The 27,279-nt window shown below is 48.6% G+C and overlaps 1 protein-coding gene across 3 annotated transcripts; it reads left to right on the forward strand.

Moving 5' to 3' along the window:
• KCTD20 (potassium channel tetramerization domain containing 20) lies at positions 1 to 27,230 on the forward strand. 3 transcript variants are annotated; one of them, XM_066237231.1, is made up of 9 exons: positions 1 to 174; positions 7,331 to 7,424; positions 11,080 to 11,281; positions 14,636 to 14,909; positions 17,703 to 17,805; positions 18,143 to 18,263; positions 19,575 to 19,772; positions 21,972 to 22,082; positions 23,826 to 27,230. In XM_066237231.1, exons 3-9 carry the CDS (start codon positions 11,122 to 11,124, stop codon positions 24,116 to 24,118), a joined length of 1,260 nt encoding a protein of 419 aa, XP_066093328.1. In that variant the 5' UTR covers positions 1 to 174; positions 7,331 to 7,424; positions 11,080 to 11,121; the 3' UTR covers positions 24,119 to 27,230. The 3 variants fall into 3 exon arrangements, with proteins under 3 accessions (XP_066093328.1, XP_066093251.1, XP_066093393.1); XM_066237154.1 differs by lacking the exon at positions 7,331 to 7,424 and having other exon boundaries at positions 2 to 174; XM_066237296.1 differs by lacking the exons at positions 1 to 174; positions 7,331 to 7,424; positions 11,080 to 11,281 and adding an exon at positions 11,296 to 11,567.
• The last annotated feature ends 49 nt before the right edge of the window (positions 27,231 to 27,279 follow it).

A 27,279-nucleotide genomic window follows, 5' to 3' on the forward strand; every position in this document is an offset into this window, starting at 1 on the left:
GTGAAGCGCCGGGTGATTCAGCCGCGTGGCCGCGCCGGCCGGGGCGAGGGGCGCGCGCCGCTGCGGCACGGCCGGTCCCGGGGCGGCTTCTGGCGGCGCGGGCGGGCGGGGTGCGCGCGCCTCCCGGGCGGATTCGGGCTCCCGGCCCCGGAGCGCGGCAGCGGGCGGCGGCAGGTAAGGGGCGGCGGGCGCGGCCCCGCGGTCTGTCTTTGTGTCGGGTGGGGGCGGGGGGCGTCTGCCCGGGACGCCGCCTGGGCGGAAGGCCGCCGGGGCCGACCCCGGGGCCGAGGCCGCGGGGCTGCGCTCGCCGCGGGGAGCAGCGTCGGCAGGCGGGCCCGGCGCCGGTGTCCGTGCCGCGGGGGGCCCGGCGAGCCGGGGACGGCGTCACCTGTCCGGCCAGCGTCGGCTCGGCCGCGGGGGTGGCCGAAGTGTCCCCGAGCTGTTTCCTGCGGGCCTTGGCTGTGTCGGGCTCGCCGCCAGTGGGAACTCCCGAGCGTTCATTGATGAAACAGTCGCAGGCACGAGTTTTCTTTTTTTTCCGGCTATTCACTAAACTCGTTAAAAATGACGTAGTTGGTGGGACTGCCTCCTCAACTCGAGCAGAGAGTGCATTTGCTCGCCGCTTTTCGCGCCTGCTTCGGCGCTCCTGCCCCGCACCCGCAACCGCGAGCCTCCGTGGGCGGCCCTGTCTGCAGAGGCGCTGGGCAGAGCCCTAACCGGTCATTTTCTTTTAAATGAAACCTCACTTTTTAGTAGCCCACAGTGTCTTCAGGTTGACAGCCCTGGCACTGCACGATCAAAAACCCCCAAAAAACAAAACAAAAAAACCCCTCCTCTGTTTTGGAGTTTGTGTTGATTTCTGAAAATTCCTGGGTTGAACCGATTTATCTATAAACAGACCAGCCAGCCAACTTAACAGCGTATAAACAGGGCAGTGGAGGAACCGTGGAACCAGTTTGTGGACATGCATTTTCCAGGCCCTTTTGTTGTCCCCCTGTAAGCTGCGCAGCGACTAGCTGCAGCTGTTAACCGGGGAAATTGAGGGGTTTGTGTTGTTTTCTTATGGCTCCCAAAATGTGTAGTAATATCAGCACCCTCCCCCAAATTATGGGTGCAGTAGTTCTCAGACATAGATTTGCTCCTTAAAAATGCCAGTACTTGCCCTGGCGGGGTAGATTAATGGGTTAGAGTGTTGTCCTGGTAACACACCAAGGTTGTGGCTTCCATCCTGGGTCGGGACACATACAAGAATCAACCAATGAATGCATAACAAATGGAACAACAAAATCAATGTTTATCTCTCTCTCTTCCTCTCTCTCTAAAATCCATCAAGAAATAAAAATCGTAAATGCCAGTACCATTCCCAGAAATTTGGTTCCGGAGAACCGTGATGGGTCCCTGAGTATGCATTTTAACCAAGCACCCTCTCTTGGGCTGTTACTGGTGACCAGGGCCCACGCTTGGAGAAACAGCACCATAGGGCGGCCTGAGGACTTTCAGAGCTGCCCAGCTCCCTTATCCCTCTGTTGATTTACTCTCCCTGCCCCCCGGCCAGTCCATGAGCCAAGACTCTGACACCAGGGTAGGAAATGACTTTCATACATATTTCTGACATTGCCTTGGTGGCTGAGAGAGAGCCAGGGCCTATTCATGTGTCCTTTTTCCTTCTGGGGGCTATTTTCCATATTATCAGACCAACAGTGCCATTACGTGGGATTTGCCTCCTCTCAGCGAACTGGGGCTCCTTCCCTTAGAACCAGGGCAGCGGGTGCCATGTTATCCCCCAGGGCCTTGAGCTTTCAGACTCCCCGGTTTGTGGCAGCACCGGTAGCATTTAGGAGGGCTTTCAGTTCCGTCATCAGATACCCCAGTAATGTGTGTGTTGTGCAGAGCACGGGCAGCAGGTCATTTTAGCAGTAACCTTGCAGAGGTGGCCCAGAGTTACACGGCTCCCTGCAGGCAGGGCTGGATCCTCAAGTCTGCTACCAGAGGCTTCTTCTGTTTCTTAGTCCTTCTTTAAGTAAATGTGGAGGCGTGAGGTTAGAGTCAGGCTCTGTGTTTCTGACCTTTTTTCCGACTTCAGTATCATTTTGGTGTCTGATTTCTCCTCTTAATTCATCTTTTTTCCTATTGGTTCACCAAATGTCACATCTTTCCTTCCAAAGTCCTGGGTTTCCTGATTATCACAACTTCCTCTGCCCCCAGATCTGAATGTGCCTGCCTCTCCTTGGCTAACTGGAGTAGACAGTTTAGGGAAATTGTTGGAAAATGAGTGATTTCTGGTTGGAATACCCAGAGTCATGGAAATATGCGGCTTAGAGATATAAGGAAACCTATTACAAATGTATCCAGCGCGAGCCTCTCGTCTTTCAGATAAAGACTCTGAGAGATGAGATGGCTGAGTGAGGACTCCCGGCTCCTGGCCCAGCGTTCTTCCCCCTGAGCTGTCTCGAGAAAAAGGCTTCAAACATGGAAAAGCTCCAGAGAAATTAACTTGTAAGGAGATGAAGAAAGCGGAAGAGACGTTCACTGACTACAGAAGTAGCAGTGTTTGGAAAAAAGGGAGATTGAAGGAGAATGTCATCGAACCATATAAATCCTGACGAGTGGGAATACTAAAAATAAGGAACTCTGAGCCTGGAATAAGTAGAAAAAGGAAAAACAGGAGCAGATATGTAGTTATTTTGTAATCCCAAGAGATGTTATTTTTTTTGAAGATTCAGTAAAAGTTAAGTACATTGGTGATCTTTTATTATGTAAAGATCAGGGGTCGGGAACCTTTATGGCTGAGAGAGCCATGAACGCCACATATTTTAAAATGTAATTCCGTGAGAACCATACAATGACTCGTGTTCGTCATTATCCAATAAAAATTTGTTGTCCCTGAGGACAGCTGTGATTGGCTCCAGCCACCCGCAACCATGAACATGAGCGGTAGGAAATGAATGGATTGTAATACATGAGACTGTTTTATATTTTTAACGTTATTATTTTTTTTTTATTAAAGATTTGCCTGCAAGCCAGATGCAGCCATCAAAAGAGCCACATCTGGCTTGCGAGCCATAGGTTCCCGACCCCTGTGTTAGATGTTTGAACAATGTCCAGAATCTTTTGAAGTTGTCACATAACTGTACTGTTGTCCTTACCAAAGTTACTAGGTATCTCTGTGGGAGACAAAATAAAAGACTGATGTAACTACTAATATGATTCAGTATATTCTGATGCTCCTACTAGAAGCGAGATTATCCGAATGGTATATGTGCATTTCTGCAATAGCAGGAAGGAAAGAAGTAGGGATGAAAGAAGAGAACTTTTTTTTTTTTTTTTTTTTTTTGACAGAGAGACAGAGAGAGAGTCAGAGAGAGGGACAGACAGGAACGGAGAGAGACGAGAAGCATCAATCATTAGCCTTTCGTTGCAACACCTTAGTTGTTCATCGATTGCTTTCTCACATGTGCCTTGACCGCGGGCTCTCAGCAGACCAAGCAACCCCTTGCTCGAGCCAGCGACCTTGGGTCCAAGCTGGTGAACTTTGTTCAAACCAGATTCTCCTGCGCTCAAGCTGGCGACCTCGGGGTCTCGAACCTGGGTCCTCTGCATCCCAGTCGGACGCTCCATCCACTGCGCCACCACCCGGTCAGGCAAGAAGAGAACTTTTTGATACTTAGTTTTACTGGGAGTCCCACATTAGACGTTGGATCATTCTTATGTATTCATGAAAAGTAGAATGAGAAATACTGGACTTGCTGTATCATCGACATTACTGTCTGTCAGACGCTGTACTAAATGCTTTTACGTCCATTGTCTCAATTCGTGCTCTTTATTTTACAACTCAGGAATCTGAGACACGCAGAGCTTAAGCTTGCCCAAAGTCATAAACCTATTGTCAGTGTTCAAACTTCCATCTGGCTGGCTCCAAAACCGTTGAGGTTTATGCTTAATAGCCTTAGACCCTCTCATACAGTTGACCTTCAAACAACATGGGCTTGAACTATGAGGTTTCATGAATATGAATTTTTATTTTTCAAATGACTGCAGTTCAGTTGACCCTCTCAGTTTAAACCTGTTACCCCAGGGTCAGTCAGTTCCACGTTTGGGAATCTGAGTATGCAGAGAACTTGTGCAGTTTTTGAACAGTGTGGGAGGTCGATGCCCCCTAGTCCGTGTTCAGGGGTCAGCTGTTCCCCATTGGGTAGTGGTTAAGAAGGTGGGCTTTGGAGCCCATCTTTCCTGGGCTCAAATCCTAGCTCCTTCGTTTACCAGCTTGGATAAAGTACCCGGCAGTTTCTGTGTCTCTGACATAGTGATTATAATAGTACCCACCTTGGAGGGTTATTGGGATTGAGCCTGTGAAGTGCTCACAGCTGTGCCTGAGATGCTGCACATTCTCAGGAAATGCTGGCTGTTCATTGGTTTTATTACTATTGTTCATTGTAATTTATTTCAAGTTACTGTCTTCTTTAGGTTCATATTGTGCTTTCCACTGTTGAAATTTTAAGGCTTTATAATAAGTATAGATATAAAGTGAATGATCTCTGTCCTTACAAAAACGGGGAGCCTTGGCCCAAGTTTGGAAAGCACTGAGGCGCAGTGGAGAGACCTGTGACCTGGCCGGAGGACTCGGTTTCAGGTGTCTCTGTTACTGCAATCCTGCTTGTCTCATAGAGAAGGTTGTGAGGATCAGTTGCAGTAACAAATATGAACAAAATCTGAATGGTATGCTGTACAGATGTGAAATACTGTCAGTAAGGTTGTAGAGGAAAGTGAGAATAAATTATTGTTGAGATTATTAAAAGAAATTTCAACCTTATTAGAATAAAACAGCTCCCTTTGAAAATCCCAGTCTATACCGTAAAACAGTGGTTTTCAATATTTTTAGACTTGGGGACCAGTGACCTAGCCCGCCAGAAATGGAAGTGTGCAGTGAATAAAATTTTATTTTACTGCGCGTGACAGAGTGACACTGTACAAGATGATGCTTGATCCCCGAACCCCACATGCACGATGCATTGAGGATGACATCAATTTGTCCGAATGCTGTTTGTCTGTTGCGCACGATCTGTAAATGCTCTGCAGGTACAAAAGGTTGTCTGAATGAGCCTGCAAGTTGCTGAGATCTCTAAGACAGCCTCAGTGGTATTTTCATTGGTGATACAGGCTGATAAGTGACAATCGCCCTGAGCTTAAGGGACTAAGATCATTGGGTCTGTAATCTTCACATGTCAGGGTGTTAACTCTTTCTCAGGCCAGCACTCGTCTGTGGGAGGTTGAAAAACATTGCCAGAAAACCATATGAGACTCCTTCCGTGTGTTTGTCCTAAAGCTCATTTGGGTGGGAGAGAGTGAAGTTTAATTTTTGCAGTTTTATCTGTGTATTAGTTTGCTAGGGCTGCCATAACGAAGTTTCCTGTTCTAAGCTTTTATTTTAAAAAATTACAACATTTTCTTCAAGAGTCCCTGTGTTAGAGATACACCTTCCTTTTCTCTCATTTTAAAAGTATTTTAGAGACTTTGGAGTACTCAATAAAACACCATTTCAAAATAAAATCATGATGAACCTATAAGTAAAGGAGAATGATTATGAATATTTTCCATCTGTTTTTCTATGAATATATTATTTCAACCTGCCTTTTAAAACCTAATATTAATACTATTTCATGCTATTTTTTTTTCTGTATTTTTCTGAAGCCGGAAACGGGGAGGCAGTGAGACAGACTCCCGCATGCGCCCGACCGGGATCCACCCAGCACGCCCACCAGGGGGCGATGCTCTGCCCATCCGGGGCGTCCCTCTGTCGCGACCAGAGCCATTCTAGCGCCTGAGGCAGAGGCCAAGGAGCCATCCCCAGCACCCGGGCCATCTTTTGCTCCAATAGGAGCCTCGGCTGCGTGAGGGGAAGAGAGAGACAGAGAGGAAGGGGGGGTGGTGGAGAAGCAGATGGGCGCTTCTCCTGTGTGCCCTGGCCGGGAATCGAACCTGGGACTTCTACACGCCAGGCCGACACTCTACCACTGAGCCAACCGGCCAGGGCCTATTTCATGCTATTTTAGTATTTTAAAACTACTTTTTATTGTAGTGAATTATATTGATTTTACATGTTAAGTCAAACTTTGTCATGATGCAGCAATTTTCAACCAGTGTGCCACAAGAATTTTAAAAACATAATACCTGGCCCTGGCTGGTTGGCTCAGTGGATAAAGCATTAATCTGGATCGCCTGTGGTCGCGGGTTCGACTCCCAGTCAGGGCACGTTAGAGAATCGATCAGTGAGTCCACAACTAAGGGAAACGACGAGATGGTGCCTCTCTCCCTCTCTCCTTCCCTCCCTCCCTACTTCCCTCTCTCCCTTTCTCTTTCTCTCTTTCAAATCAATGGGAAAAAATTTTTTTAATTTAAAACATGCAATACCTGACTGTTTGTTTAGTAAGGGGCACTGACCTCTTTTCCCAAATAAAAAGATGACACCAGCCAACACAATAGTGTCCAGTGTGAATGCCCTGTCTTGAACCATAAATATATAGGTCATACAATAGAGCTGCATCTTATTGGGCACATCACATAAAAAGTTGTGTCTGATCGTTTAATTCTTGGTACCAGAGATCCTTATATACAAGTATAGGCGCCTGATTTTTAAAAAAGTCACTGTGGAACTAAAAGAGTTGGTAATGATTATTATTATTACTGTTATTTTTGTAAATCAATCAGAATTAATACTTTTTTTTTTTTTTTTTGTCAGATCAGCAAAGAGTATAGTATATTTTTTTGGTGTGCCACAGAATTTCAGTAATTAATTTATGTGTGCCATGAAGTGAAAAAGGTTGAAAATCACTGTCATGTTGCATTATCTTTTTTTAATATATCTGGATTTGATTTTTTAATGATGTTTAGGATTCTTGTTGATGAGAGAACGGGACCGACATTCCCTTTTGGTAATGTTTTTATCAAGTCTGGGGTCTGTGTTATGCTGCCTTCAGAACAAATTGGGAAATGGTCCTCTTTTTCTATTCTGGAAGAGTGTGTAAGATTGATGGAATTTCTTTCTTAAAGGCATGGAAGAATTTGCTAGTCAGGCCATTTGGTCCTGGAGTTGGTTTGTTTGTTTTTGATAGACATGTTTTAGTTACAGAATACGGTTCTGTGTGTGTGTGTACCTATCTCAGAATAATGTGATATATCTATCGTCTGTGTGTAACTACACACATGTATCTCACGGTGTGCTTGCAGGGAGCTGGCTTACAAGGGGGACTGGGCGCGGCCATCAGGAAGGGCCGGCTGGCACCTCGGGCCGGAGCTGAAGCCGCCGTCTATAGTCACATTTCTTCTTCCTCAGAGACTCCTTGACTGGGTCAGGCATCCAGATTATCGAGGTTGCTCTTCCTCAGAGTGAAGTAATTAGAGACCTTCCTCCCATCTACCAAATACAGGTACTTTCACAGTAATGCCTAGATCAGTGTTTGATTCAATACTTGCAGCCTCCCCAAGTTGACATTTAAAATTGACCATCACATCTCCCCAGGAACTGACTATCTTACCGGTTGTCTAATACCTTCAAACAAATGTTTTTTCGGTTCTACCACAGTTTTCTGAGGGACGTTATTCCAGGGGGTAGGACTAAAACCAGTGCCTGGAAGTAGGTCAGAGTGGGCACTCAGAGGAAGGAAGGCAGACTTCAGCTCAACACGGGGGAAAAGTCTTTTCCGCCAAGGATTTCTGCCCAGCGGTACAGTGAGCTAAGCAAGAGACTCTATTTTTGGTAGACAGGACTGAACTGGACATGTTCTCGTAGTCGGGTGGAAGGTGATTGAGATCCCGAATCTTTTGAGAGTCATGACTGGTAATATTGTGGTGCCCGGGCGGGCAGTTGGGAGCCTCTTGTGAAGTTGCCAGCAGTTAGGACATAAATAACATCCGGGCATCACTTTCTGTTACCATGATTTCATTAAAGAAAAGACATCTTTAAATATAAAAAAAGAAGTAAAGATATAATTTGGGTACAAAAGATAGTCCTTCCCAAGAAAACATTACATTAACCTACTATAATTCTTCAGTTGACGTTTTAATCTTTTTGAAATCAGGATGTATCTGAAAATCATACATACATTTAATATAGTAGCGCTTCTTTTTCCTAAAAACCTATTATTAGATTGATGTTTTAATGTCAAGGACTTTAAAATTGGTGCATGTGTGTGAGTGTGATGTGTGCGTCTGTGTGTGAGTGTGATTGTCTGCTTTGTCCTTACTTTTGCTAAGAATCAGTGAAATCTTTCTTTTGAGAGGGAGAGATGGACAGAGACAGGAAGGGAGAGATAGGAGAAGCAGGAACTCGTATTTGCATCATTTTAATTGTTCCTTGATTGCTTCTCATACGTGCCTTGGGGGGGGGGCTGACTGGAGCCAGTGACCCCTTGCTCAAGCCCATGACCTTTGGGCTCAAGCCAGCTAGGATGGGATTGTTTCGATGATCCCAAATGCAAGCCGGTGACTAGAAATCAAGCTTGAGTAGCAAGCCTGCACTCAAGCCAGTGAACTCGGGGCTTCAAACCTGGGACCTCAGGGTCCCAGATCAACACTGTATCCACTGTGCCACCGCCACCGCTAGTCAGGCAAGAGTCAGTGAAAACTTTTGACACTCTTGGAACCAGTCCTTGAACCATCTTCTGACACGGTGATGTGGATTGCCTCCAGGATTTTCAGCACGGACAGGCCCATGGATCTCTTCCCTGAGGCATTCAGACCTTTTCTTACTGTACACACACTTAGCTTTTTCCTGTAAAATGGCCTGCTGTGTTGACAATGCTGTCCCTTTTAAGATATTATTGCTATCTTATCTTGGCTAGTTCCTGGAAGTTTACCATTAAGTAATCTTTAACAGCTTGTGTGTCACTTCCTTTAGCGGGCTTTGGGTAACAGCAAGTACAAGAGTGTCTTGGATTTTAGGGACATCACCCCAGAGATTCTGTCGCATGTTAACTGGATTTTTCTTAGGAGTCATGAGCTTTGCCTGGTCTGTTTTGTGCCTTGGATGTAAGGTTGGTGGAAAATGGGGGATGGTCAGGTAGGAAAGGTCAGACCTGGGAACTTTGGCTAGGACTGTCTACACTCAAGCGTGCCAAAAGAGGCTTCACAGGAACCATTTGGAAAAAAGCGACTGTCTGCCAACCAGTGAGATTTCACCACGTCATATTAGCTCTACTTCCCCAGAGGGACCCCTTTAAACATCTCCCACGCGGTTTAATCCTTGCGACTTCCCTGGCCTCCATCTCCTCCATCTTTCTTTCTTCAGGGCCAAGGAACCTCGCTGGGCGGGATGCGCGCTCTGTACTCAATAAAGCCTTTTATTATTCCACACTTTGCGGCTCCGGGCCCCTTCCTTCCTTCTCGGCGGGGGAAAATACCTTACATTGGATAGTCCCTAGCATAATGTTATTATAATGGCCATAACTAAGCCCTGGCCAGCTAGCTCAGCGGTAGTACATCAGCCTGGCGTGTGGAAGTCCCAGGTTTGATTTCCAGTCAGGGCACACAGGAGAAGCAACCATCTACTTCTCCCCCCCTCCTGCAGCCATGGCTCATTTTGAGCAAGTTGGCCCTGGATGGCTCCATGGCTTCTGCCTCAGGTGCTAAAAATAGCTCATTGCCAGGACAGCAGCCCCAGATGGGCAGAGCATCGATTGTTCTTAGGGGGCTTGGTCAGGGTACATGTGGGAAACTATCTCTGCCTCTCACTTAAAAAAACAAACAAAACAAGACATGTTACTGCCCTTAGTGACCTTCTTCACAAATTGGTGTTAGTCTACAATCCATAGATGATATGAGATGATTCTTCCATGAAAACACCAAAATCAGTACGGTACAGAAAGTGCTGAGTAGGGTGGACGTCAGGAATGTTTTCAGAAGATGGGCAGCCCCCAAGGGGAAGGGCTGTGGGGCATGACTGCCTGGAGGAGAGATTAGAAGCCCTCTGCCTGGCCTCTCCATTCTGCCTGGTCAGTGGATACCTTGCACATGGCATTCCCTCAGTAGGTGTTTCTGTGATGGCTGCCCCCTGCTGGGGGGACAATTAACTTTAAGGCCAGTGATAGCTTGGTGTGATTTTGAGTGAGAGCCAGTGATAGCTGGGCATTGGGGAGTGAGCATAAGCTATAGAAAGTGAAAGAGAGAACTGATCATTTCGCTCTTTTTAGGGCAGGTGACTCAGAGTTTCAGTTCTCATTTTAGTAGCATTATCACTGTGAATGTTTTCCATTTCCTGGTGCTCTATGGTTGCCGGAGTATGTGTTGGTGTTTAAAAAATATATGTGCCTGACCAGGCGGTGGTTCAGTGGATAGAGCGTTGGACTGGGATGTGGAGGACCCAGGTTCGAGACTCCGAGGTTGCCAGCTTGAGCATGGGCTCATCTGGTTTGAGCAAGGCTCACCAGCTTGGACCGAAGGTCGCTGGCTCGAGCAAGGAGTCACTCGGCCTGCTGTAGCCCCATGGTCAAGGCACATATGAGAAATCAATCAATGAACAACTAAGGAGCCGCAACAAAGAATTGATGTTTCTCATCTCTCCCTTCCTGTCTGTCTGTCCCTATCCATCCCTCTCTCTGACTCTCTGTCTCTGCCACAAAAAAAAAAAAAAAAAAAAAAAAAAAAATATATATATATATATATATATATATATATATATATATATATATATATGGGCAGGTTTTCTCTAACTGACCAATTGGACTCTTCCCCTCTGGTGTCTCTTTGGTATAAACAACACCATATGTTATAGACTCTGCTTTCTCTTCAGATCACAGAAATCTCTTGCCTTTTAAACACCACCATATTATCGCAGCACCATAAAAATCAGTGTGGTCAGTGCCATTCTGTGGGTAAGACTTAAAGTGATTTCCTAGTAACAGGTTCACCAACAGATCGTTTACATCAGCCGATTCCTCTCAATATAAAATCGTAGAAGTGTTGAAGATGTGATATCTTCTCAAACAAGGAGGAGAGCTGTCAGCCCTCGAGCTTGATTTTCGTGCCACGGAAGTCGTCGGCAACCTGTTTTGAAAGTTCTGAGTCCTGCCTATTCCTGTTTTGCAGGGTTTTCCCGATCAAGCCCACAGTTGGGCGTAGGGCCCAGGCATGAGCGTGCAACGTGGCGGCAAGAACGACAGGTTCCTGCGGCAGGAGCCCAGCGGCCTGATGGACGGCACCCCAGCTGCAGTCCAGGAAAGAGAAACAAGCTGCCTGACTTCCTCTGGTCTTCAGAATCTCACGTATCCTCTGGGCCCCAGGACTGACGGTACGCTGATGAGAGAGATCTTGACTTAATTTGGAGGGCTTTCTGAACCCACGCATCCGCTCTGCCCAGAAGACATAAATGTTCATCTAAGGAACATATCCAGTGAATTGGCTTAGTTTACATATCACAGTTACATAAAGCTAACCATCACAGAAACTCTCTGCTTATTTAATTCGTCTAGCAGCTCATCTAAGTTGGCAGTAATGATGTATGAAAAATAGGCACGGTTTGCAGGCAGAAGACAGGTTCGAATTCTAGCTCTGCGACCTATCCACTGTCACCACAGGTGAGGCCCTTAGTCTCCCCGAGCCCCACTGCCTTCATCAAGAAAGCAAGAATATTAACATCCTTCTTACCCCTCAAGGCTGGAAGATTATTGAGTTAATGGAAGTAAAGGTTTTTTTATTTAATTTTATTTTTTATTCATTTTAGAGAGGAGAGAGAGGGAGAGAGAGAGGAGAGACAGAGAAGGTGGGGAGGAGCTGGAAGCATCAACTCCCATATGTGCCTTGACCAGGCAAGCCCAGGGTTTCGAACCGGCGACCTCAGCATTTCCAAGTCGACGCTTTATCCACTGTGCCACCACAGGTCAGGCCAGGAAGTGAAGGCTCTTGATAAACTATTAGGTTCTTTCTGACTTTTAATAAAATCAGTAGCAACAGTCACAGCACTGCCCACTTACTGCCCACTCACTGTGCTGGGAGTTTTACATACATCCTTCAGATCGAGGGTGGCAGGGTGTGGTCACCTCCAGGCTGCTGCCTGCTTTTGTAAGTACAGGTTTGAAATACAGCCATCATGCCCTTACGTTTCCATGTTGTCTGTGCGGCTTTCCTGCTACAGTGGCACACTCTGCCCCAGAAAGCCCAGAATATTTCATTTCTGGCCTTCGACAGAAAGTTTGATGCATTTTCTCGTTAAAAATGGGGAATTGGAGGCATACTGCTAGGACCTAGGGGACCGGGATTTGAACCTGTGTCTTTCTGATCAGACTGTGGTATTATTTTAGATACAAAAACTGACAGAGGAGCTGAGTGACTGCCCCCTAGAGCGCACCCTTTTGGAGAATTCCTGCAATGTGTCTCTTCCTACTCGTTCTTTTAAGGGTGGAGCCCGAGGCATCCTTCAGGAATCAGCCTCATGTAATTGCTTCATTGCTGGGGGCACGGGAAGCTTTCTAGAGAACTGTAGTAGCGACTTAGAGACCTCCTTTCATTTTTGAGTCCCGCCCTGCCTTGTGCAAGCCTGTCCGGTCTGGTGATTAAGGTGTTTCTTGCTACAGGCTGCCTGTGGATTTGGGGAAACTTAGCTCTTGGCAAAATCAGGGCCACATTCAAAACTGAAATCCTCCAGCTGTAGGATGTGAACCCAAAATTGATTTTTGATCTAGATTTTGGTTTCTTTTTCTCTAGAAACTAGTGGGAGAAAAAATAAAATGTACTTTGGTTACCTAAGTGCCTGAAAATTAGACTAATTTCCCAGAGTCATGGGCATTTTCTGTGTTCATGAACTACTGTATACAAATTTAAAATACAGGAAGGGTGGGAGTGAGACATACAGTTGTTTCTATAATTCCCCCCCAAAAAAGGTGGGAAGAAAATGTAGAAAAATGTTAACCGAGCTTGCCAAATGTAGGTAATGGCTTATACATATTGTATTAATGCTTTGCTTCAACTTGTTTGAAATTTTTCATTAAGAAACATTTTTACATTGAAATAAAATACAAGGAGAACTGCCAATTTAGGAGCCTCCTGGGTACTCCTTTTGTCAGTACGTGTTCCTGCTGGTCTTCTGTACACCTTAGATTTTTTTATTTAGTGAGAGGAGGGGAGGCAGAGACAGACTCCCGCATGTGCCCGACTGGGATCCACCCGGCAATCCCACTAGGGGGTGATGCTCTGCCCATCTCGGGCTTGCTCCATTGCAACTGGAGCCATATTTTAGCACCTGAGGCAGAGGCCATGGAGCCATCCTCAGTGCCCGGGCCAACTCACTCCAATCGAGCCATGGCTGCAGGAGGGGAAGAGGGAGGGGTGGAGAAACAGATGGGTGCTTCTTTGTTCCCTGACCAGGAATCAAACCTGGGACATCCATATGCTGGGTCATGCCCTACCACTGAGCCAGCTGGCCAGGGCCACACCTCAGATTTCATTACTGCACTTGGTGCAGGCCACTTTTACGTGCTCTCACATGCTTGCAGTTGGTCAGTCCTGTGCAGTAGATGGAATGAATGAACATTATTCTCATTACACAGATGATGAGCCAGGTTTAGAAAAATGAAATCGGCCCCAGATGGGCCTGCCCTGTGGTGGAGCAGTGGATAAAGCATCCACCTGGAACGCTGAGGTCACTGATTCAAACCCCTGGGCTTGCTGCCCGGTCGAGGCACACACAGGAGTTGATGCTTCCTGCTCCTCCCCGCTTCTGCTTTCACTTTCTTTCTCCCTCTCTCCCTCTCTCTACTCTTAAAAATGAGTAGATTTTTAAAAAATTTTTAATAAAAAGAAGTAAATAAAAAAAATGGCTCCAGATGGGCAGAGCATCAGCCCCAGATAGAGGTTTGCAGGTGGTTCCCGGTCAGGGTACATGTGGGAGTCTGTCTCTCTACCTCCCCTCTTCTCACTTTAAAAAAGAAAAAAAAAAGGAAAAGAAAGTAAATCACTTTAACCAAAATGGCTCTTTGTTGATACCAACCCTGAGATTCCAAGCATGAGTCCTAACCCAAGGAGTGAAAATGTGTTTTTCCTCTGACTTTAATAGAAAAAGTGATGCATTAGACAGAATCCATCATTATCTTTCTGGAAAATAAAACTTGGAGACATTTTTGAAGACTGTGGAAAACTTGCCACACAGTTTTGGCACACAGAGGTAGCAGGTTCCTTAAGTCATAAAACACAGGAACTGTGAGTCTTATTTAGAGACAGAAGTGAAGACAGAAGTAGAAAGTGGTGCCCCCGAAACAAGCCTGGGTGGTCGTGGGGGTGGCAAGAGCGTGCTGTTCCGTGAACAGTCTTCGCTGATGTTTAGTTTGTTTAAACCATGCACAAGTTTACTTTTAAAACTTTTAATTTTATTTTAAAGTGTGGGTATTACTACCTTTATTATCTTTATTCCCACCACACACACATGCATGTGCACACATGCACGGGGGGGGGAAGCTGGGGGGTCCAATATAAGTCTCTTGGTGTATTTGTTCTTTACTTGCCTTAGGCAAGAATTTTGCCTGTGAACCCCTGAAAACCTGTGAGCTTCTGGTTTAATTTTTTTATTGTTTTTTAAAGAAGAGAGGATTTCTTTTTTCCCCCCAAGGCTTCCACTGCTGAGTTATTTTGGTTTGTCTATCTGATCTTTTAGACCTTTCACTTGACCACGCGTCCCCACCAGCAAACCCTCTGTTCCCGCACATAATGCCGCTCCCCGAGGACATCAGAGGCCCTTGCTTCCCGAGTGGGAGCAAACGGAGCCATGAGCCCTTTCCTGCTCCAGAACGCTTCGGGAACAGCACGGCGGGCTTTGGCAGTAATGTCCACCCCCAGGCGCCAGAGAAAGTGACACTTCTTGTAGATGGCACACGCTTTGTGGTGAACCCACAGATTTTCACTGCTCATCCGGATACCATGCTGGGGAGGTAATTGGTGATCATTTCCTTCCAAATGCTCTGTTTCTGTGACTAGAACACCTGCTGTCGATCTGGCTTTAGATGCGAGAATAAAGAGCATTGCATTGCCCAGTCCCACCCCCCCCACCCCCACCCCCCCCCACCCCCGTGGAGAGACAGGGAGAACACGCCGCTCAGAAACCCTGTGTGTGGGTGACTTGTGGGCCTGGGAACCGGAGTTACGTGCAAAGCCAGTGCAGTGAACGAAAGTCCGTGCAGACAGGGAGAACTCTGGGAAATAGTCGGTCTCGTTCCCTGTGCCTCTGTGCACTCACTCCAAAACAGAAGTCGGCTACTTGATTTCTTCTAGTCACAATTTCTTCTATCCACGTTTTCTGGGTTCCATGAGTCAGACTTGGTGGGATGAGGTGAGATCTGTAAATCATGATCTTTTCTTTTTCTTTTATTTTTTGGGGGGGACTTCTTTTGTCTTTTGATAAAGAAAAGACAGAATTAGACAAATGTTTCACATGACACGACAGCACAGCCAGTCCCCAAAAGCGTTGTTTTCCGACCACCTTTTGCCATGGTGCTTGGAAAGGGACCCGCGCTATGGTGTTTCAGTGCCTCCGCCGCTGTTGGCCTCCGGAGCCTGTGTCCGCCTGTTGCGTTGCTGTGTGATCGTCTTCTTCATTCTTCTTGTTCTCTTCAGACTGTGGTCTCACCCTCCACTCTTCACCCCCGCCTCAGGGCTCAGGGTCAGAGCGTAGGGGGGGCCCGCACCTGTGTGGGGGAGCAGTGCTCTGGGAGCCGGGCTGTGAGTTAGGAGACGCCCTTTCTGGCTGGTCAGAGACCTTAACCTGGGGAAGGGCAGATGCGCTAAGAGTAAAATAACAGTAACAGTAACGTTTGTACACACATTTGGCTTTTAAGGAGTAGATCTTATTTAAAGATCTAACTTCGTCTGACCAGGGCGCAGTGGTTAGAGCATCGGCCTGGGATTCAGAGGACCCAGGTTTGAAACCCAACTTGAGCGCGGGCTCATCTGGTTTGAGCAAAAGTTCACTAGCTTGAGCCCAAGGTCGCTGGCTTGAGCAAGGGGTCCCTCAGTCTGCTGTAGCCCCCCCCCCCCCATCAAGGCACACATGAGAAAGCAATCAATGAACAATAAGGAACCACAAGAATTGATGTTTCTCATCTCTCTCCCTTCCTGTCTGTCCGTATCTGTCCCTCTCTCTGACTCTCTCACATAAAAAAAACCCCAAACCTATATATTTTTCAAACATCTGAATTAAGATTAATCTAGGACATTAAAACATCTTCTAAGTTGGCCCTATGTTTTACCAGACTTCCTGGCCTCAGTTCTCAGTGCCCTGCCTCCAGCCCCTCCCCCACAGGGCTCCTTGGGGGGCTGGCGGGCTGAGCTGGTTCCCTCTGCAAGGAGTGATCACGAGAAGGCAAGCATTTTCTGGGTTACAGGTTCTTGGGTGACTGGTTCTCTGAATCTAGTAGATTATCTCAGGAAGGTTTCTTTATCTAAATGGCCCATCAGCTGAGTTGACTAAGATCATGAATTCTGTCCTGTGGCTACATACAGTATTTGTAAGTCCAGCTAATAATGAGCTTACTGTGACCCGCTAGTCACAGAGGACAGGCTAGGAGAGGGAGACCGGCTTGATGCCGTTCCTAGAGAAATATCTCTGAGGTTAGGTCCTGCTGATGGTAAGGAGAGTATATTCATGGCGTGGTGTTCACTATTTTGAGTCATAACTGTCTTGGCTAGATTTCAACCAGAACGTTCCAGAGAAACGTCAGCATTCTTTGGAGACGGCTTTTATCAGGATGGACTCCTGATATATGGTCGAGTGATTTGGAAAGCATGTTCGAGGGAGTCTTCTCCAGGCCTTTGGAAAGCCCCCAGTTCAGAGGGGAGGCTGACAGTGTGCCCAGTGGAACGGCAGGGCTTCCCCGCAGGTCCAGGGAGGAAGTGGCCGCGTGCCCCCACAGGGAACTGAAGTCGCCTGGAGGCAGCGCCTGACTTCGGTTCGGTTCCGCAGCTCACACAGAGGTGCAGCAGGGTCCTAGCAGGCAGGGGCCAGCTTTGGGAGGGGATTTGGCATAAGGGAGGAGGGATGGGAAAGGAGGAATAAGAAAGCAAGACTCCTCCTTGTATCCTCATGGCCTCTGAGTTCATGCCCAGAGCAGGCCTGCGGCTCTGACCTGTGTCACACTGCTCACTCGAATACCGCCCCCTTTTTACGTGTCCTGTGTGCCAGTTACTCCTTGGAGGGAAGGGCACTTTCCCCCAGAGCTCCACCATTAAATTGTACCAGGAAGGGAAAGCATGAACACATTTGTACCTACTAATACAGATTCACCTGTCAGATGGGATGTGAAAAGCAAAGCCGAGGAGTACTGAGGGCCGGCGTGCCAGACATGTTGGCAGAGGAGGGGAAGGACCAGGCCAGGGCAGGAGGCGGGAGGCTGCCCCGGGCTGCCCGGTGCACGTGCAGGCAGAGCCCTGGGCCGGGGCAGGGTGGGAGAGGCGCCCTCGCCCATCCAGCTCTGTGGTGCTGTTTTACTTCTAAAAGTAAACGCTGGGGACACGTGAGGTCTCAGGCCTCCAAGCACTCCAACGCTGAATGCAGTGGCTGCCTCCGTTCCCGTCTAAGGGGCATTTCCTGAGACCCGAGTACCTCCCTGGGGGCTGGGCCCCCAGCCTCCACTACCCTCACTAGGAGAGAGTAACATGGGACAGTCTCCTGGAAGGGGAGGTGACGAATCCTGTGGGAGATGGTCACCCCGTTGCCTGCTGTTTTTCAGGATGTTCGGACCCGGACGAGAGTACAACTTCACCCGGCCCAACGAGAAGGGCGAGTATGAGATCGCTGAGGGGATCAGCTGCACTGTCTTCCGGACGGTGCTGGTGCGTGCTAGCCTTTCTGTCACATCCTGCCCGCGGGCCCGCAGGGTCCACGCCCTGACAGTTCCAGCAGGCGTGTTCCTGACTCTCCTGACTCTCCTGCTTTCTCTTTTCTTCTTGTAACGTAAGCCTTCTTGCTGTGTGAGCCTGATGAGGCGTCAAATGGTGATTACACATGTCAGGACCGCCTGCAGCCACTGTACTATTTAATGAGTCACTCAGCTTCGTGATGGTGCTCGGACCCCATCACTTGAGCAGAACCAGCGATGAAGAGGGTGTTGAAGCGGTCATTTTTCATCTTGTCCTTTGCCTACATTTCTTCTTCTTAACCTGTTGACAGGATTATTACAAAACTGGCATCATCAACTGTCCTGACGGCATCTCTATCCCAGACCTGAGAGATACGTGTGATTACCTCTGCATCAACTTCGACTTCAACACGATCCGCTGTCAGGATCTGAGTAAGTACAGGAGCAGTGGGACTGAGTTGGCCTGCAGTTGACTGGCCCTTTTTATTGCTAAACAGAAAGAGTTTCACGGGGTTGAAAATCACCCGCGGAGGTGGAGGTGGGATGCGCTCCCGTCCCCTGTGCTTCCGAGCGCCAAGGAGGCGGAGTCACGAGAACATGGAGTGGGTTCTAAATGTGGCTTGACCCCTGGGTCATCAGGCTGAGTCCTTCCCTTCCTGGGACCTGGGTGTCTCAACCTTTTAACAGATAAGGGTGCTGAGTCTCACCTGTGCAGGAAATCTCGCTACTGAGTCTCACGTGTGCGGGATGTCTCGCTACTGAGTCTCACGTGTGCGGGATGTCTCGCTACTGAGTCTCACGTGTGCGGAAAGTCTCGCTACTGAGTCTCACGTGTGCGGGAAGTCTCGCTACTGAGTCTCACGTGTGCGGGAAGTCTCGCTACTGAGTCTCACGTGTGCGGGATGTCTCGCTAATAAAGTTAAACAGTGTAAGTTAGCTGGGTTCTTACCATTATTTTTATCATTAATTTTTTTTCTAATTTTTAATTTATTGTGTTGACATGGTTTCAAGTGTCCCGCTCAATATATATTATTATTTTAACTTAGTGTTTGCTAAGTGCTTTACAGATGTGAACTTGGCATAAGTGCTTATAACAACCCTAAAAGATGGGTGATAACCTTAATTAACAAATGAGACTGAGAAATTAGCTATTTAAAACTCAAAGCATTAAAAGCTGAGATTAGAACTAATTAAATACAAAGTCCGTGCTCTTATCATTACCAGGCTTCCTGAAAATTATTTTTTAAATTGTTCTTTAAAGTTCATGACATATTTCCCGGCAGAGTCCACCACGTTCTCCGGACTGGTGCTTTCTCCACTGGGTAGCGTATCCTTAGCGCAAGCCCCTTGGTGTCACCAAACGAGATGACTCCTCAGCTGTGGTACTCGAGGTGCCTGACGCTGGGGCCCCGGGCATCTTCAGGAGTGCCACAGAGTCATCCCCAAATGAAGGTTCTGTCCCAGGAAGAACTCATGTTTATGGTATGACCCTGTGTTCAGCAGAATCTCCATTCGTCAGAAGGCTCAGGTGTTATTAATATTAAGCAGGAAACGGAAGCATGGTAGAATGTGAAACACTTAACAAAACGGGCTAGTTATCTCCGTGCAGCAGGAAACAAATAGTCTGCCCTTTCACGGGTCACTTCTCTGACCTTATCAGTGATAACAGTATCACTTGAGTCTTCTCACTCCAGTAACATGCACGTGGGCCGCGGGGTGTTCACTGGGCCCCTCTCTCCCCAGGCGCGCTGCTGCACGAGCTGTCTAACGACGGTGCCCACAAGCAGTTCGATCACTACCTCGAAGAGCTGATCCTGCCCATCATGGTGGGCTGCGCCAAGAAGGGGGAGCGAGAGTGCCACATCGTTGTGCTGACGGATGAGGATTCTGTGGACTGGGATGAAGACCACCCCCCACCCATGGGGGAGGAATATTCCCAAAGTAGGAGCCACCTGCATGACGTCATGTTCTTGGCCAGTGACATGCTGCCCAGGGGAGCAGTAGGTCCCAGGAGCACTGGGAATGTCACTGTTGAGCCAGTGACGAGCACACCGCCTGGTGGTCAGCTCAGCCTAGTGAGGCGGGTGCTCCCTGTGTCCGTCTGCCTGCCCTGCTGCCACCAGCGTCTGGTCTGGCGTCACTTCTGAGCCGGCATTTTTACCTCCGTCTGTTTCATGTTTAAATCCATTTGAATTAGCGATAATTCAGAATCCAAAAAGTACGAAAGGATATACGTTGAAAAGTCTCGTTCCCAGCTGGCCTCGTCTGTCTGCTGTCCTCCTCAGTGTCTTCCCGATGCACTCAGTGCACACACGGGCACTTGCACGAGGTTCTCCTCTCAGATGATACCGTGTTCCACAGACTTCAGTACCGTTTCTTTCTTTTTTTTTTTTTTTTTTTTTTTTACAGAGACACAGAGAGAGTCAGAGTGAGGGGTAGACAAGAACGGAGAGATGAGAAGCATCAATCATTAGTTTTTCGTTGTGCATTGCGACACCTTAGTTGTTCATTGATTGCTTTCTCAAATGTGCCTTGACCGTGGGCCTTCAGCAGACCGAATGACCCCTTGCTTGAGCCAGCGACCTTGGGTCCAAGCTGGTGAATTTTTGCTCAAACCAGATGAGCCTGCGCTCAAGCTGGCGACCTCAGGGTCTCGAACCTGGGTCCTCCGCATCCCAGTCCAACGCTCTATCCACTGCGCCACCGTCTGGTCAGGCTTCAGTACCATTTCTTACACTGAAAGCTTTCCGAGTTTCTATAGCGGCACAGTACTGTATCGCATGATTTTGCTGTGATCGCTAACCAGCCCTGTTACAGACATTTAAGCTATAAATCATGACGCCACAGTGACTATTCTATACAAGTCTCTCACACATGCACGTCGCTATAGAATGATATTTCTATAAGTGGGATTTCTGTACCAAAAGCCTTAAGCTTTTGTAATTTTGATAGATCTTGCCAAATTATTCTCCACAGAGCTTGAGCCAATTTATACTCACAAAACATGAATTTATTTTCTGCACCCGTTTACCAAAAGTGTTTTACTAAACTTTTCTGTCTGCTACTAGAGTTTTTTTATTTTGTTTTGTTTTGTTTTTTTAACAGAGACAGTCAGAGTGAGGGATAGGCAGGGACAGACAGGAACGGAGAGATGAGAAGCATCAATCATTAGTTTTTCATTGCGCGTTGCAACACCTTAATTGTTCATTGATTGCTTTCTCATATGTGCCTTGTCCACGGGCCTTCAGCAGACTGAGTGACCCCTTGCTGAAGCCAGCGACCTTGGGCTCAAGCTGGTGAGCTTTTGCTCAAACCAGATGAGCCCTCACTCAAGCTGGCGACCTTGGGGTCTCGAACCTGGGTCTTCCGCATCCCAGTCCAATGCTCTATCCACTGCGCCACTGCCTGGTCAGACTGCTACTGGAGTTGTTTTTTTTGTTTTTTTTTTTAACTAGAGTTTTAATTTACATTTCTCATTTCATGAATAAGACTGAACATCTTCCTTTTTTTTTTTTTAATAGATTTTACTTACTTTAGAATAGAGAGAGAGAATGGGGGGGGGGGGAGTGGGAAGCAACAACTTCTAGTAGTTGCTTCTCATATGGGCCTTGACCAGGCGAGCCCGGGCTTCAAACCGGCGACCTCAGCGTCCAGGTCGACGCTCTATCCCCTGCGCCACCACAGGTCAAGCTGAACATCTTCATTTTTAAGAGCCATTTTTATTTCCTTTTCTGTTAACTGTACTCGTGCCTTTTGTCCATTACAAATGAGACTGTTAGTCGCTTGCTTAGCAATTTGTGCAAACACTGTTTGTGACCACTGTATATCAAGGTGGTTAGCCTTTTCTAGTACAAGTTGCAAATATTTCCAGTTGATTATTTGTCGCTTTAGCTTTAGTGGTGGTTGTGACTAAGCAGAGATGTATTTCTATGTAATGGGGGGGATAAGCTTTTCTTTCATGGCTTCTGGATTTTACATCATACCCAGAAAGGCCTTCCTTGCCCTGAGATGATAAAAATTTCTTGTATGGATTTTTTCTTATGGTTAATGTATTATTTAATGTCTAATCTGTGATCCAGCCCCCCTTCTTCCTCGCAGAGGTCTCCGCTCCATGACTAACACCCGATCTTTCTCCCCCAGTTCTTTATAGCTCCAAGCTCTACAGGTTCTTCAAATACATTGAGAATCGGGATGTTGCTAAAACAGTGTTAAAGGAACGCGGCCTGAAAAACATCCGCATTGGAATCGAAGGTAACGGAGTCCAGTCCGCTTTCAGCTTGCATGGCTTACGGGGTACGTTGGAGCTAGGGCCTCAGCTCCGGTCCCTCAGCCCGGCCGCCGGGGGACCGAGACAGTGGACACAGGAGAACGACAGGCCTCCCCGAGTGTGAAGCACTTTCCATTTTGTTTGCCCATACATTCCTCCTCATCCTATTTCAGCTGCACATGTGGTAAGGCAGCGGAGGAGTAAGCTCCAGTTTCCTGCCTCTGGAGGAGCGCAGTGCGGGCCAGGCCTCTGGGGGGCGGAGCAGGTCTTGGGGCTCCCCCGTCGGAGGTCGGAGGGCGCCAGCCGTCTCGGGGGGCATCCTTCTGCGATCAGGAAGGCTCCTCCTGAACACTAGAGCGTAGAGACTCAACATTTTTAAGTTTTGTAAGCTAATACTGGGTTAAGGTTTAGGGTTAGGGTTATTTTGTAGCCAGGGGTAATTTTATTTCTTTGAAACTAACTGGCTCATATTTGAGGTCAGGTTTGGCTGTGACCAGCATACATACCTTTGAGAAATGCCTAGACATACTGACGGAATTGCTTCACCTTTAAAGATCATTTCTTGAGCAGTGACTCCCAACCTGCGGTCTCCGTGGAAGGGTCTCAGAGACTGCCGAGCCACCCGGCCTCCCTCCACAGGCCTCTGACTCCTGCGTCCTGCGCCTCTCCCTTAAGTCGCGGGTCTCACCCACAGAACCCAGCGGGTCTTCACTGTGTCTGACTTAGGTTGGGATTTAAAGTTGGAAGAGGTTTTTGAGATCATCTAGTAAATCTCTTTTTTTTTCTTCTTCCTTTTTTTTTTTTTTCCAGAGACAGAGAGAGTCAGAGAGAGGGATAGATAGGGACAGACAGAGAGGAACAGAGAGAGATGAGAAGCATCAATCATCAGTTTTTTGTTGTGACACCTTAGTTGTTCATTGATTGCTTTCTCATATGTGCCTTGACCGTGGGGCTATAGCAGACCGAGTAACCCCTTGCTCAAGCCAGCGACCTTGGGTCCAAGCTGGTGAGCTTTTGCTCAAACCAGATGAGCCTGCACTCAAGCTGGCGGGCTCGGGGTCTTGAACCTGGGTCCTCTGCATCCCAGTCTGATGCTCTATCCACTGCGCCACCACCTGGTCAGGCAGTAAATCTCTTTATACTGTGTGCTTCCTTTGTCTCTGGAAACCCTGGGGACAGGGTGGTAGGGATCATTCCACTGCCCAGAGCAGGACATCACATTGTTCCACTGTGGGGACATTCCTCAACATCTCTAATAGGAGACCGCCGCCCTGTTCAGTCTAGACTCTGAGTAAGATCTCTGCCATTTCCATATGATGGCCTGGCAGATATGTTGGCGGCATCCCTGTTTTTTCTTTAGGCTAAACATTCCTCCTTCCCTGAGCTCGTTCTCATGGTGTGCCCTCTGAGCACCAGCAGCAGAGGCCTGGAGTAGCCGCGCCCCGCAGGGCTTCTGTCCAGTGTCCTTGCCGGTAACTAAAAGCTTCCGAGATCAGTAAGAAGCTCCTCTCCCCTCCCATTAGGAGGGGTAGAATTTTTACTTCCCTTCCAGGGCTGAGACCAACTGTGCAGGAGGGAAAGGGTCTCTGGGGCTGGGAGATCGCGGTCAGAGGCTGGTCACTTTCCTGCGTCTCTGGATTTGGGAGGAAATGGATGTGGTGAGGAAGAGGTCAGGCAGCCAGAGTGAGCACATGCTGAAGTCATGAGGACGGCCTTTCCTGTTTCAGGTTACCCCACCTGTAAAGAAAAGATTAAGAGAAGACCTGGTGGCCGATCCGAAGTCATCTACAATTACGTGCAGCGGCCCTTCATCCAGATGTCGTGGGAGAAGGAAGAAGGGAAGAGCCGCCACGTGGATTTCCAGTGTGTTCGGAGCAAATCGCTCACTAATCTGGTAGCTACTGGGGAGGATGTCTTGGAGGACCAGGAGGTGGTGATGCATCATCCGCCCCAGGTGGACGAACTTGACCGGCTAAACGCCCCACTTTCTCAGATGGCTTCTAACGACTTTCAGGAGTAGGGCCAGCTGTGGGTCCACCCCTCCTCGAAGCTTTTCTGTCTGGGCTGCCCACAGCCAGTCCTCCCCGTGAGCAAGAGACGTGCTTCTCCCCCATCCTGCCCCACTCTCCCATCCATGTGCGTCCTCCCAGGGTACCTGCCCCCCCGGCAGGGGGGCACAGCCCCACTGGGAAGTGAGCTGCCCGCTTTGCAGTAGCCCTGGTCACTTGAAACATGAGGTCTGGTGCTGTTCAGTGAGTCTTTGCATAACTGCAGAAGCAGAAAAGGAAGTCAGGACTCCGGTTGCCTCATATCCGGCAGAGCGGTTCTTGTCCTTTATGCTTTGTTCTTGGCTTCTGTGTGCTTTGTTTGATAGCAGGCACGTTACTTAGCAAAGGGACCAAATGGAAAAGGAGGTAATCTCCGTCTTCCTCAGATGGGCGCTAACGGCATGCTCAGAGGAGGTTCATGAAGGTGCCGTTCCCGGTGGCGTCTGAGCCCAGATCGCATCAGGGAAGAGCGAGGCTCTCACTCAGACTGTCTGAAAGGAAATTCTTAGGCACTTAAATTCAGTTTTGTTTTTTCATTCATGCAGCAAACGCTCCAAAACCACCTGTTCACTGGCAGGAAGGGTGATGGCAGAACAGTGTTCACAAAGCCTCCGCTTCGTGGTGCTTGAGCCTCAATGAAGGACTCACTTGGGAGGAAACTCACAGCTCGAGTAGAACCTCTCCAGACCAGGCCACGTGCGCTGCCCAGGCTTGGACTGGCGGGAAGCCGCCGGTCTCCGCCCTGGAGTGGCACATGGCTGTGGGTGTGGCTGGGAGGCCAAGCGGGGACCTGAAGGCTTTCAGGATGTGGGCACCATCTTCTCCCCAGCACTGGGGGTCCCTGGGGGGACATCAGCTTTGTCCCAGTCCAGACTTTTTCTTTGTATATTCTTTTCATACTCGTGGAGTTATTTTGGATGCCAGGATATTTTTCATTTTTGAGACGGCCTGTCGGCTGCTCACACTAAGAAGCCATACTAATATAATCCCCAAAGGAGGGGGAGCTGAAAAGAAATTAGACCTAGTGGTTGTGTTCGGTCGGTCAGCTGCGTGATCATGCATAACGTGGACCGTCCAGATCTCTCCCCCCAGCACTGACCCACGTCCTCCGGGGTCCCCATGGCCAGAGCCACGTGTGTCACTGGATGAGCTCCCATTCTGTGGTCCAGGCTGGCTGTCCAGTCACCTCCCCAGAGCGTTTACTCATCACGGGTTACAAAGAGGTGTCGTTTCGTTCAGGTTCTTCAGGATATGAGCATGTCCAGTTTTCTTCAACTCCTTTCCCATAGGGTCAGCTGCTCGACTCTGTTTTATGACTGCTAGTCCCGGGCCTCCAGAGGTGAAGTCAGATGGTGCTGAGAGCTGCCCCTCCAGGCTTACAGAACAAGGTTTCTGAGGACCTGTTCTCTGTGCGTGTGGTCAGCATAACAGCAGGAGTCAGTGCTGTTTCCCACTCGGAGATGGTGATCAGGTTTGAGCTGAATCACCTCCCGCTGACAGCGTTCTGATGCCCACTGGCACCATGGGGAAGGCTGACGCCAGGTTAAGGTGTGGGGTTGGGGTTACTTAGCCACCAGAGGGCAGTGTTATTTCTGTGATGCTGATTGGCTCATACTTGAGGTCAGGTCTGGCTGTGGCGCTACCAGTGTACGGTCATGCCCACTAGTCACTGAGCAGCCCAGGAGCTGTTTGCTGGTGCTTGCCTCGCACTTTCAGTTCTTGCTATGTCATAGAGAGGGAGTCTGCCCTGGCCGTGTGTGGTCTGTGCGCCTGTCGCAGCTGCTGTGCTGCTGATGCCCGGGGCGTCCGTGCGCTGTGGCCCGTGCTCACGCCGTGTCGGTCCTTGTCAGGCAGGAAGCCAAGCTGCAAGGATGGCGTGTGCTCCACACTTGTTTTCCACATAAACCATTGACTCACTCAGGCTGTGAAGAATTAGATTCTTTTCCCCCAACCTGGCTTGTGCTTTTGGCCCCAACCCCATGGAAAAGCGGTGGAGGTCAGTGTGCCTGTGCCAGCCAGTGGTGGTGGCTGAGGAGGAGGCTGGGCCCCAGGGAGAGGAGGTCTCTCCCGCCCCGCACCCCCCCCAGCCCGGGGCTCTGCATTGCTGTGATTGGGGGGCTGTGCTCAGCCACAGCAGCTCGTTCCCAGGGCCGGGACGTTCCGCCCTCATGGGAACACAGGCCGGGCTGCAGCCCTTCCCTTTGGAGTCAGCACTGATCCCCTGAGCAGGTGTTTCTGATACAGAAGAGGTGGGGCTCTGGCTCAGTGTTTCTTCTAAGTGCCTAAAGTAAGCCAGGTGGCTCACACGGGATCATGTTCATAGAGAAATGGTTTTGCCCAGACTGTCTCGCTCAGAGGTATCAGCAAGCCAAGATGAACTTGGACTTGAGGTTTCGAGTCCGAGTCTGTGTCCACATCACATCACGTGCGGGAGAGTAGGACGCCCTTGCCACTGGGGACTCGGAGACTAGTGGGCAAGGAGGCTGTTCAAGGGTGTCTGGTGATGACAGTAATGATTTCTCCAAAGCGGAGGAGAGGTGTTGACAGAAGGGCAGACAGCACAGGGGAGAGCAGCCTCACTGCCTGCACAGCTGCTTTAGGCGGAAATCCCAGAGAAGGTGTGCGAGCTGATGGAGACAGACCTGGGGAGCGCTGGGGACCATCCCGGGAAGGGCGCACGTCTGCAGAGAGAGTTCCTGCAGGTCCCTGGGTAGTAACGACAACCCGAATGCAGGCTTGAATGCAGGCTTGAATGCAGACCAAGTATGATATGGAGACACTTTTTGAGCGAAAATAGAAAGTTAAGAAGGGGTTTGGTAATCTATTCAATGCCACTTCTTGCCACCATTTTGAAAGTGTTGAAATGGGCACGGTGAGTTCAGAAAGCAAATGGCGCCTCCACGGGGGACGGCGCCACACCGTGCTCTGGTGGGACTGCCTCTGCAGAACTCTCACGGGCAGATGCCTTCCCTCGGCCTCTTCACTCTGTATTTAAATTGCACATGTTCACCTGCCAGTGTTTACGTAATCCTGTATTTGGGATGCTCCTTTTTTTAAAAAAATAATAAAATATTATCATTTGTGTCTTTTTGGTTTTTTTGGGGGTGGTAGAAAATAAAATTAGAAGTTAAAA

The sequence above is a fragment of the Saccopteryx bilineata genome, chromosome 1, assembly GCF_036850765.1.
Source record: "Saccopteryx bilineata isolate mSacBil1 chromosome 1, mSacBil1_pri_phased_curated, whole genome shotgun sequence".
NCBI classification, from domain to species: domain Eukaryota; kingdom Metazoa; phylum Chordata; class Mammalia; order Chiroptera; family Emballonuridae; genus Saccopteryx; species Saccopteryx bilineata.